General features: G+C 36.5%; 1 protein-coding gene and 1 pseudogene across 8 annotated transcripts; both read left to right on the forward strand.

The window, feature by feature from the left end:
* The first annotated feature begins 5,255 nt into the window (after positions 1–5,255).
* On the forward strand, positions 5,256–9,114 carry LOC147499161 (protein LEAD-SENSITIVE 1-like; annotated as a pseudogene). The gene is made up of 3 exons (XR_015195715.1): positions 5,256–5,519; positions 5,895–6,094; positions 8,156–9,114. The product of XR_015195715.1 is annotated as a protein LEAD-SENSITIVE 1-like (transcript).
* A 201-nt stretch (positions 9,115–9,315) lies between these two features.
* LOC147499162 (superoxide dismutase [Cu-Zn] 1-like) lies at positions 9,316–12,126 on the forward strand. 7 transcript variants are annotated; one of them, XM_086560961.1, is made up of 10 exons: positions 9,316–9,437; positions 9,695–9,908; positions 10,024–10,059; positions 10,440–10,543; positions 10,640–10,741; positions 10,862–10,957; positions 11,246–11,277; positions 11,387–11,462; positions 11,720–11,773; positions 11,900–12,126. In XM_086560961.1, the coding sequence occupies exons 4-10, from the start codon at positions 10,468–10,470 to the stop codon at positions 11,920–11,922; spliced, it is 459 nt and encodes a 152-aa protein (XP_086417087.1). In that variant the 5' UTR covers positions 9,316–9,437; positions 9,695–9,908; positions 10,024–10,059; positions 10,440–10,467; the 3' UTR covers positions 11,923–12,126. The 7 variants fall into 7 exon arrangements, with proteins under 7 accessions (XP_086417087.1, XP_086417091.1, XP_086417090.1 ...); XM_086560965.1 differs by having other exon boundaries at positions 9,356–9,437; positions 9,695–9,814; positions 10,455–10,543; XM_086560964.1 differs by lacking the exon at positions 9,316–9,437 and having other exon boundaries at positions 9,798–9,908; positions 10,455–10,543.
* The last annotated feature ends 378 nt before the right edge of the window (positions 12,127–12,504 follow it).

The raw sequence follows: 12,504 nt of genomic DNA on the forward strand, positions 1-12,504 counted from the left end.
AATGCAACTTGACGGGTATGAAACATCGTTGGACTCTCATTCAAGCTAATATCAACAAGTTTCATGCTATTCTTTCTAAGATTCAAGCATCTCCTCCAAGTGGCTATAATGACAATATGATTGTAAGTATTTACTTTTTATTTGTTATTTTGATTCACAAATATATTTTTCAATTCTAATTTAGTTTTTACTTAATTGGTAGGTTGAAGAAGCAATAAGTGCATATGTGATGCATAATGGGGTTTGGAAGTGGATGCAATGCTATAATATGGTGAAAGACTCACCCAAATAGAAGAGGCTACAGTTGAGAAATGATTTGCATCCCACCAAAAAGTCGAAGTCAAATAGTGGGGAAGGAGGTTCATCAATTCCAATATCAACTGCGACAACTCAACCAATGGATTATGATCCACACCAAGTTCATGGGCTTGAGGATAGGCCTCTTAGAAAGAAAGAAGGCAAGAAAAGAAGGCAAAAAGAGAAAGAAGAAGGTGATTCTAAAGTGGAGGAATCCCTTAAGAAACTTGATGATTTTCTGGTTGGAACTTTCTAAAACCACCAAAGAAGGCTATGAATTGGAAGCTCAAAGACAGTTGAAGAAAGATGAGATGGAATTCGAAAAATTTCAATTGAAGAAAAGTTTGATGGATTACAAGCTCCAAATAAAAAAAAAAAAAACTTCAATTGAAAAAAGATGCGCTCCGAGTTCGAGAAGATGAAAATGATGTGAAAATACTAGGAATGAAATTAGAAGGATTACTAGAAGACGAACGTGAAATTTGGTAACTCAAAAGGACAGAAATTTTACAAAAAATGAAGAATCGACTTGGCAATATCACTGGTAGTAGTCAAAGTAGTGCATAGTCTAAATTTGAGTTTGTATGTCTTTTAATTTGAGTATTTTAATTTGTTTTTTAATTTATGTCTTTTAATTAATGACGTACTTTAATTTGAGTTTGTATTTTGATTTTAATTAGAATGTACTTTAATTGAATATTTTCTTTTAATTTAAAGTTGATATTTTTTATCATTCTAAAAAAAATTCGGCAAAGTCTACTTTGTATTTTCAAAATTCTCATATACACAAATCCTTTCATAAAACCACAAATACATAGAAATGAAGTGCAAATAGAAATAGAAATCAAGTTTGACCACGCCGCCCATGCCTACTCCACAAATGCTCAACCAAGTCATTCTTCAATCTATCATGAACAACTTTTGAACGAACCCTCTCGACGCCAGATGCCCAACGAGATAGAACAAAGTGGCGTTGATCTTCAGATGCACCTTCTCTACTTGGTATTTCCAAATCAGGAATATACTGCGGGATATCGGTTTTGCGTTCATCTTCCACAATCATATTGTGTAAAATGATGCAAGCCCTCATAACAGTAGCCATGTTCTCCAAATTCCATAACCTGCACGGATTCGCTAAAATATCCCGATGCAATTGTAATATACCAAACGCCCGCTCTATGTCTTTTCTAGCAGCTTCTTGCTTCTTTACAAAATGTTTGTCTTGTGTAATAGTCGGTTTAGCAATCGTTTGAATCAAGGTGGCATAATTAGGATAAATATCGTCAGCCAAGTAATAGCCCATATCATAATGATGGGCATTCACAGTGTAGTTACAAGGAATAGCTTCATCATTGACTATATCATCAAATATTGGTGAGCGGTCAAGCACATTAAGATCATTGTGAAAACCCGCCATTCCAAAAAAAGCATGCCAAATTCATAAGTAATGACGATCGGGCAATCGCCTCCAAAATCATCGCTTGTTTATGCTTATAGCCGATTAGAGACCCTTGCCACGCGGATGGGCAATTCTTCCATTGTCAGTACATGCAATCAATGCTTCCTAGCATTCCAGGCCATCTGCGTTTCTCAGACTCTTTAAGCAAACGTTGAATATCTGCAGCATTTGGTTTGTGCAAGTATTCACTTCCAAAAATTCTAATAATTCCATCACAGAAATAGCGCATGCATTCATGAACAGTTGGCTCAGCAACATGTAATATATCATCTACTAGATCAGCTGCAGTCCCATAAGCAAGTATTCGTATAGCAGCAATTACTTTTATTTTTGGGTTAATCCCAAACTTACCCGCACAATAAACTTTTTGTTGAAAATATGGTACATTATAATTAAGATGATTGAAAATACGAGTAAATAATGATTGACCCATACGAAATCGGCATCGAAAATCATGGTCACGACATATAGGATTTGCGCCAAAGTAGTTAGCATTTACACGAGCTAGTGTTGCCTCGTACTGACAATTCTTACATTTTCTTCATTTCTTCGAACCACCATGTGGTCTATAAGAAGACTCCGCTTCTTGCTGACGCAATAAACTCAGACGATGTCGAACCAAAGGTAGAGCAATAGCCACTAATTTACTAGTTTTAACTGTAGTGTTATCATTTGAAGAGCTCGAACTCGAACACGAGCTCGATGAAAAATCAGAAGAAGATGAATCAGAAGAAGATGAATGATCCATTGAAAAATCGTCAAGAGTTTTGGTAGTGTTTTTTTTTTGGTTCAAGGAGATAAGTTTAGATGGGAGTGAACATGAAAAATGAAGAGAACATCGCATGACCAAGAGGGTTAAATGGATATAGCACGCGGTTTCTGGAAAATCGTCTGTCAGTTGGGCTTTAGTGGCGCGGTTTTGGGAAAACCGTGTAGGCTATATGGCGCAGTTTTGCCAAAACCGCGTAGTTGTTTGGTGAAAATTTGATGTTGTTCCTAAAGTTGCTTGGTATTTTTTTGGTTTGGTGTTTTTTTTGTTCAATTTTTTGGTAGCTCTCCTAAAGATGCTCTTAAGGGATATAAATGTATTATCTTCACAAGGGCTATAAATGAGCAGTTAGGTAATTTCATTTGCACACAAGACTAATAATGCCAAACAGTGGACAGAAAGACTCACCCCTTGAAGTTGACAGTGTTAACAATGTAAGAAAATATTCAATCAATATCGAATTGCTCTGTATTCAACAAGAACCAAATCTTTAATTAACACAGACAGTAACACTCTTGTCTTGGAAACTAGTCTATTCCTTTTTCTTATTCATGGTAACTTATAATGGTGGTTTGTCAGAACGATTTTTTTGACGATCATAGCATTTAGCATGTCATTTACACACACTGTTAGGAGTGTAAAAAAAAACGTTGACCCATTATCCGGTAGGGTACCCGGTCTCCACCCGTCACCCAAACCCGCACCGACTTGAAAATAGACTCGCCCCATTCTGCCACCGTTTTTAAGCGGTTGGGCTATGGGTGTAGGTTTTATGCTCAAACCCGACCCGTCAAGTCGCCCGATCTGCACCGTGTCAAAAGCCGTTGACCCAACCCCGTTGACCCGCACAATTTCAAGACTCTAACTCTAATATTTTATATTTTGTTTATATTTTATTTTAACTTTTGTAGAAATTTGGGAGATATGAACACAAACTTATGAGTTCAATATCAATTTCAAATATTCAAGTTTAAACATTGGGTAAATATCAAAAGTTCAAATTCAATTTTCGAATTTTGGAGAAGATTAATCATTCATCCTTGTATTAATTTCGATTTTTTTTAGTTTATATTTTATTATTTTGTACCATAGATTCTCGCTCCCATCTTCATTTTATCATGTTATGGAAAATAATCAATTTACAAATGATAAATCACGAGAAAGAAGTTTCAAATTTGCAAATATGGTTTTGGATTCAAGTTCAAGTTTTTTATTTTTGTTTATTTTTTATTGATTGATTCCATTTTTTTTTTCTCTATGTTGTAAATTGGAAATATATTACTTGCAAAATTAGAAAGTTTTTTTTTGGTGAAATTGGGTTAAAATGATAATTTCTATCCGACCCAAATGACCCGCCCAAAACCCGTCCCGTAAGCTGACCCAACAGGCCGGGTGATGGTACTAAGACATGGCACTTCAACCCGCCTCTCGGGGAACCATTGGATTTGTATCCCCTAGACCCGCCCCAACCTGACCCATCACTATTTGACCCGTAGTTGACCCGCCTGCCTCGTATTACACCCCTACACACTGCTATACATTTATGTAGGGGTGACTTCAGATCGGATCGGATCGGATAAAGGGCTTTCGGAAAAATTTCCAATTTTTTTCGGAGGGTAATATCCTTTCCAAATCCGATCTAATTATTTTTTGGATGACAATTTTTTTTTCCGAATTCGGAAAGTTCGGTTAATCGGAAAATTTTCGGAAATATCAGAATCCGCAAAATATGGAAGTAAATCGGAAATTTGAATTATATAATCCGATTCTCTTTTAGAATAACCAATTTTTTTATCCAGTTAATACATTCATTTAACAATCATTTTGAAATGTATTAATTCAGTAAACAACTTAGACCTTTTAACACGTTTATTCAGCAAATTTTTTCTTCATGTTAATACATTAATTCAATAAATAGGAATATATGAGATAAATGGAGACTTGTACTAAAATGACAATATTGATTTATTGAAGTTGTGAGAGAGAGACAATGTTCTACTTCTATAGGGTTTTTATTTTGTTTGTAAATTATATGTAGTTTTAATTTAGTAACTATATAAAATAGACCGCTATATGTTAAAAATTCGGAAATTAATCGGAAATCGGATCGGATCGGATTTTGAAAACACATCCAATTCTGATTCAATTATTTTTCAGAAAAATTGGATATCGAAATTTCGGATATCGGAACACAAATATCATTACCAAATTCGGAAAAATATCGGATCGGAATTCGGAAAAATTGGGTTTTCGGAAAAAAGAGACACCTATATATTTATGTCTTTCATATGCAATAATAACTTACTCAAGTAAAACTCACTCAATTAATCAGCCCAATCCCAAGAGTTTCTCTAGGCCTAACTCCCATCTAGCCCAATAAAATGCTTAAGGGTTTTTTGCATAGTGATGGACTGGTGGTCTGTCTAGGGTTTTTTGCACATCAGATAGAGCTGTGTTGTTGTTATAGTAGAATTGTGTTGTTGTTCTAGTATAGTAGGCTATTGAAGTGTATTTTAGTCTAGTTGTGTTGTTGTTTTAGTAAGGTAGGCTACTTGAGGTAGGCTATTGAAGTGTATCTTAGTCTACTTCAATCATTGAATTCTGTTATAGTAGAATAGGCTAATGAAGCGTATCTTAGTCTACTTCAGTAATTGAGTTTGAATTCTGGTGAGAAGGTCGTAAAGTCTGTAGACTATATGAGGGGGTCTTAAAAACAATGTATTAACACAAAGTCACAAACTACACTTCTTTCTCTCTGTTCTACTCAATTATCTAACTACTTTTACAACGTAAAATTTTAATTTTCAAATAAACTTGAAAGTGTTATATTGAGTTTGCTGACTTTCAATCGTGTGAGACGATAAATTCGGTTAATTTGAGCTGCAAACTCACGGCTCGTGTGAGACAGTCGACATAGAGTGCGTGTGAGGAATGGGACAAAATAACGATTAGTTAAGAAGTTGGAGTAAATAACAATACAAGAACGACCTCGTGGTAAGCTCGAGTGTTTCCCTCCTTAGTGACTAAGGAATCGAATTCGAAGCGTTGCATCAAATAAATAAAATGATTATTTGAGCTCACATAAAATAAAAAACTTCAAAGAAACGAAAAAAAAATCTTTCAGGTTTGATTTCTGTACAACACTTTTATTTCATGTTTCCAAACAAAGCTATAATCTTTGTCCTTCTTTGTATCTCTTTGCTAAATTAGAGCATTTATGATTTTTTGTATGTTATAGAAATGTGTAAGAAAAATGTTGTTTATTGGGACTTTTCTGGCAAAGAATGGTTTAGAAATTAGGCATGATAAGAGATAGCAATGGTTTTCTAGTTGGAATTATCATTTATTTTCTTAAATTGTCTTTGGCAGGTTTGAGGTTTCAGTCCTTCTAGTCTCCACTTCATAACACCAATGTATAGTCGAACTGATTTCTAGACGGACGAAAATAAGTAAGATTAGATAGTGACTGCGACACATGGGACTGCTATCTAACAAGATTGGGAGGGAGGAACTAAAGGAAGGGGATCACATCTATTCTTGGAGGAATGCTTATATTTATGCTCATCATGGTCAGTTTCTTTGCCTTTGCTTCTATTACGGCCTATTCTATATGTCTTTGTTTATTGTATTCAGTATATGTCTCATAATGATCTCCAAGATAGGAATGTTATGTTCTGGTTATGGCTAACCTCATATGGGTTCCAGTTCCCTCGCTCTTCAACATACTAGTGCAATCCTTAGGGAGGAAGGCAAGGAAGCTTTGAAATGTTTCATGCATGTCATCAAAAGATTTTCATATTTACTATTGTACTTCTAGTCTGAAATTTTTTCTCGTCAGTACCTTGGTCACAGCGGGAAATTACATAGGATTGCCCATCATGCTATTGATCGTCTAATGTTCACTTGATTGGCTACGACCGTACTTTTTTTAAGTTCACCCATTCCTTCAGACTTAGGTTATATGTGATACAGACACTGGCATATGCTAGTGATCTTAAGGGGCTTATGGTCGTCTCTTGTCAGATTTTTGGGGATCTCGAACAGATAATCTTTTGCTTTTGATATGGTGAGATTAATTTACAGTCAGGCTCCTGTGGCGCCCTATTGCACATTGAGATATCCAAAGAATTTCTAAGCTACCATTTGCTAATTTAGGACCTTAAGGGAAGTAATTCAGGTAGCTTTAATAATGGTTTCAGGCTCCTTCGCATTATGTTTCTAGCTGGATATGCACGGAGGATGTCGTTGCAACTCGATGAGTTTTCTATTTTGAGTGGTTTCCTATCAACTTGTATCAACCCATTTCGGGAGGATTTTGTGAAACATAAACGAAGAGGCTCAACACCACAAATTTTAAGACATTTTAAGGACCAAAAGAATTTGGGGAAAGGAATTGTACTACCTTGTCAAGGGGAGATGTAGAGGTCCCTAGCCGTTGTGTTTTTTGGAGAATGGAGATTTTTGCCAGTCTTAACATGTAGACATGAGAGGGCGAACAATGTTGGAAGTATTTGTACTATTGAATGGAATCATTTTCTTTTGGTGTGTTCTTGTGTATGTGCGAACCATTCTTGAGCTAACCGCTAATCCTTCCAAACAACGTGATATCCAAGATTTAGTCATAGAATCATCATAGAAACAAGGAATACTGCCAACAACTTGCGGTGGAAATGTTTTATGATCTGGTGTTTTCAATTTGTTTCAAGGATGGGAGAGTGTTCTGACAGATCTAGTTGTACGAAAATGGCCAGAGCATAATTTGCTTTATTAAGAACAAGAATACATAATTCTATGTCAGATTAATATTGAACCCATCAATGAAAGAGTACTGAGTCGCATTTGTCTATACATCAAGGATGAGCTTGTGCAATGTTTTCCTAGTTGAAGACTCTAAATAATCGAGTCTTTGACAATATGCAACTCCAAATTGAAGCTGTCTTCTGCAGCCGACATGCTTGAACATCTTAACAATTTCGACAAGTTTGTGAATAAGTTGTTAAGGACTTAAGGCTAGAGGTCAAGTTTTTCTACAAATTTCTGGCTCTGATAGTGAGCCTGTCACTGTATGGAAATTCATAGATACTGGACAAGGAGGAACTGAACGTGTGATGCTATCTCAGTTTTTAAGTTAATGATATCTCAAGCCAAGCAATTAGGATAATTGGAGATAACAAAATGAAAGAATATTTGAGAATTCACTCTCTTAATCTCTTGGTCGAATCCAAATTCCTTTGTTCAGAGTATCACTTTGCTATAGGGGTTTGTCTTCGTGAAGATGAGTTGGAGTTGCTTTGAAGATGTCTTTTTTCAAGTGGTAAAGCTAATGTTGTAACTGTTTGTCCATTTCCTTCCTTTTAGTTGTGGATCTTTAGTAGAAATGAAACAAACAGAAATGTAAAGTAATATATAAAAGTATATGAGAATGATAGATTAAAAATTCTTTCGAAATGAATAAGAGAAACTATGATAGACCCTAGTTTTTATCCTTTCTTTCTATTTAATGCAGTCCAATAGTTTTGTTTTGTATTTTGTATTTTTGTATTTTTTTTTTAATACTGAATCTATTGTTGTGAAGTTGTGATATGCAATTCTACGACATAGTTTGCTAAACTGTGCACATCAACTGTCAGGTATATATGCTGGCGCGGAAAAGTTATCCACTTCACCAGAGGAGCAGGGTTGGAAGTTGGTACTGGCACCGTTCTAGACCGTGTCATTTTCAGTTCCTCTCCGTCTCCTCAAGACACTCCTTGCCCGAGATGTGGTGACCAGTCAAGGCTGGATGGCGTGATATGTTCTTGTCTTGACTGCTTCCTCTCTGGTGGTGATCTCTACCTCTTCGAATATGGTGTTTCACCTGCATTCTTTCTTGCCAAAGCCCGAGGAGGAACCTGCACCCTTGCCTCTTCTGACCCACCAGATGAAGTCTTGCATCGTGCCTCTTATCTCCTCCGGAATGGATTTGGTGTTTATGGAATTTTCAAGAATAACTGTGAGGATTTTGCTATCTACTGTAAGACTGGTTTACTCATTGTCACTAGCATTAGCGTGGGCCGTAGTGGACAGGCGTGTTCATTCCTTGCAGCTGTAAGTGCTATAATTTCTTCACCACTTCGCTTCTTAACCACCAGTTTTTCGGGTCTAACGGTAGTAGCTGGTGGTATGTACTGTGTTAGTCGTTTCCTTTCTGATATTGGAATGCGGCGAGACGTGAATAAAGTCCCAGTGGAGTGTCTTGTTGCTGAGTCAAGCACCAGTGAGCCAGAGGTAGTAAGGGATCCTGCTAAGGAAGAGTAGGTGCTGGAGTAAATTGTCTTGAAGGTTGTTTCCAGATACATGGGCGAACATTATTATTGCTCTTATTGCTAATGGCAAGCCAGCAGAATCTGCTGCAGGGTTTTCTTGTGTATTGAATCTTGGTGTCCTCTTGTTCATTTAGTGGTTGAAGAACAGAGTTACGACAAATATTTATTATGGTGTTGAATTGTTGATTTGATTCTGAAACACATGAAAAAACTCAGTTGCTTTTGTACTGATTATTTTTTCTCTTTTTTCGTTAAATTTATATATAAACAAACTGTTGCAGTGAGCCAGTGAGCATGTATAATGTTTATGTGCCCAAGAAAAGTTAACAAAATTATCTCAACTTGCCAAAAAAAAAAAAAAAAATAAATAAAAAGGAAAAGTTAACAAGAAATCCCTTTCAGTTGCACTGCTTCGCCATCGGTATAGAACGCCATCAACAATGTATATGTAGGTACTTACTAACCTTGCCCCTACGAACTGCTGCCCTTTATTTATTACTGAGAGCTAGCTTCTCAACATATAGGATATTCCCAAAGCAAACTTCCAGACACAGACTTCCCTTGCTGTGGCAGCTACCAAGAAGAAGCAGACCAACCAGTGTGCAAGGTACCAACTACCAACTACTAATTAAGCATGGCTGATCAGTCCAATCCGCATGAACCTGCCAGCCTTCTAATCTCCTTACAACCAAATACATCCTATTACTCTATTCTTTCATCTTATTTTTTTTACAAGTTTACGTCATAAGCTGCAGTGTTGAGTATGCATGTGAGTTTGTTAATGATTTGTGATTTGCGTTTGAAAATATTGATTTACGACATACAGTTTTTAACTATCACGTATCAATCTTTGTCTTGCACCAGCAGTACTTTGAAGCCGGGTACTGTCGGCCATCTACCCGTACTGCATGGACGAGTGAATGAGGGCAAGGTCCAAAATGCTCGTCACTCATCTGATATATCGCAGGACCCCGTAAATTTTCGGTACGTATAATTGAAATACCAAAACCAGTGCATTCGCATATTCAGGTGAAGCCAGAAATGGCAGAGGTCATAAGTCATAACTATTGGACTATTGGTGAGTCTTGATTATGGAGTTTCTTTTGACTTTTTTTGTCATATTCATATGTGCTAATGTGCTTGTGCTTACACCTCCCCTTTTGGACTTGTACTGCTAATATTGCATTTTTCAGATAATTTCTCTTAAAGCGGTGTTCTCAAGTAGTCAGGTATCTCACTTTCTCCTGTTCCTTTTCGTTTTTTTGGTAAGATTGACTCTTGAAAATTACAATTGGAGAATAGATTCCATTTATTCTTTTGGCTTGAATTTTAGCTTGATATGCAAGCTAGGACGCTCAACTTTTTCCCACTATATATATTCAATTTAAACTTTCTTGATTTTCAATTTGGTACTTCTTGTTTCAATGGATTCAAGTGCTTCTGAATTATTAGACCAAGGGTTTGTATTCTTTTTTGCAATAGTATTTCTTGTTACTATTAATTAGTTTCTAGTTTCTTGATCAATATGTTGTTGTATGTATTTACTGTCTTTCGCGAGTTCATAACTATATAGATAATTTTCTTCCTTGTACATATATATGCTCAACAGACAATTCTTGTATAGATCAAAGATAAAAATGGGAAAAGCTATTGCTGTGCTTAGTGGTAGTGAAGGTGTGAGTGGCACCGTCAATTTCACCCAAGAAGGAGATGGTGAGTTATATTATAGGTTTACATTTGAACCTTAAAAATGGTCAAATTTACTTGTCAAATTCTGATTATTTGGACTTTTCTGTTCAATTTTTTAAGGCCCAACTACGGTAATCGGAAATCTCTCTGGTCTCAAACCTGGGCTTCATGGCTTCCATGTCCATGCCCTTGGCGATACGACAAACGGTTGTATGTCAACAGGTATAATTGATTCATATTCTTTTACTGGCTGGTGTAATTTGTTATATGAAGTCTCTTATTTCAGCTAAAATGAGGGGGTATTGCATTTTGTTTATCTTTTCTTGATTGTTCAATTTGAAGGTCCTCATTTCGACCCAGATGGTAAAGAGCACGGCGCTCCTGAGGATGAAATACGTCATGTTGGTGACCTTGGAAATGTCGCAGCTGGTTGGGATGGTATTTTTTTTTTCAGTTGCTTTGTGTTGCTCTGCTGCAGTTTTTCTCATCTTGGTCATCACTGTTCCCATTCATATGATTGTTGGTAATCTTGCTGCTATTGCTGAGTTTATAGCAATAGAATACGTAACTGAATACGATTGCTTTTGAATGTGAAATACTCATTAACAAAGTCAGACTTCATCGCAATTATAATTACAATACTCAGTGGTGGCATTCTCATAATCATTGAAGCAATGAAGAATTGAGTAGTATAAATAGATTGGTTGTATTACTTGTATGTTTCAGGTGTTGCTGAATTCACCATAATTGACAAACAGGTTATATATCTGATCTTTCTCTTTTCTTACTCATTTTTACTAGTAATGCACAAATTCCAGATAGTTATGCATAAGCAGGTCACAGAGTAACCGGCCCTCAATGTTGTAGATTTCTCTCACTGGTCCGTATTCCATTATTGGAAGAGCTGTTGTTGTGCATGCTGACCCTGATGATCTCGGAAAGGGTAATTTCACTACACTTGAATTTCTATATCTTCAACAGCAAGTAAGTGCGGGTGCATGTGTGTGTGTGTGTTTGGCGGGGGAAGGGGAATATACAGTTACATTTCATGTATTGAGAGCAAAAGGTGTTCAAACTCCTAATTATGAATGTACCCCTCTGGTAATATATGAATATGTGCCTCTTCTATGACACAGTCATTGTTTCATGTTTCCTACATGATACTGCTTGTATTTACATGTGTATTTTCATCTTTCCCAGGGGGTCATGAACTCAGCAAAGTCACCGGAAATGCTGGTGGGAGGGTTGCCTGTGGTGAGCATATTGTTGCTCTTACTGCATCTAAATCTGCCTGCGCCCAACTTCTCGATCTTGTTATCGTATCAACTAAGTTTCACTGGTTTGATTATGTTTCTAATATAGGTATTTATCTTTCCTCAGGTGTTATCGGCCTTCAGGGATGACCTCTTACTTAACCGTGAAATTCTCACGGTGAAACATTTTAGTGGTTTACGTTAGTTCCAAGTAACAAGGTGTTGTAAAAATCTCGAGGAATAATGGAGTTCAGTGATTGGGAGTAGAATTCCGTAGCATTATGTTGAAATAATAGACATGTAACATATTTATATTTATAGTTGGTGCACTCTATAGCATATTAGTTTTACGAATACTGCTTTTTAACCCTCTTCACCATAACAAAGGGTTCTTGTACAGAGGTCCAATGTTACTAAAATTGTCACCAAGATAAACACAAAAATAACCAAAGCCTATTTTATATCTCTTATTCTTTTACACCAACCTTCTTCGCCTGGTTTGAAAGTAGGGCAGGGAACGGGTTCGGGTCGGATATGGCTATATCCGAATCCAAATCCGAGCCTGAATCCGAATAAAACCAAAATCTTATATCCGAATCCGACCCGAACCCGACCAACCCAATCGGATAACACTAAAAATGCAAAAAAAAACCCTCCAAAAAATATATTCAAACCGAATAAATAAACAGATATGAAAATCGACTCGAACCGAACTATTTGGATTTAGGTCGG

This window comes from Coptis chinensis, chromosome 5, assembly GCF_015680905.1.
Source record: "Coptis chinensis isolate HL-2020 chromosome 5, ASM1568090v1, whole genome shotgun sequence".
Taxonomy (NCBI): Eukaryota; Viridiplantae; Streptophyta; class Magnoliopsida; order Ranunculales; family Ranunculaceae; genus Coptis; species Coptis chinensis.

Coding starts and splice junctions, on each gene's coding strand:
- LOC147499162 (XM_086560958.1), top strand. CDS start 10,255: ATGGATTCAAGTGCTTCTGAATTATTAGACCAAGG. Junction 10,290..10,439: donor TCTGAATTATTAGACCAAGG/GTTTGTATTCTT, acceptor TATGCTCAACAG/ACAATTCTTGTATAGATCAA. Junction 10,958..11,245: donor TGTCGCAGCTGGTTGGGATG/GTATTTTTTTTT, acceptor TGTATGTTTCAG/GTGTTGCTGAATTCACCATA.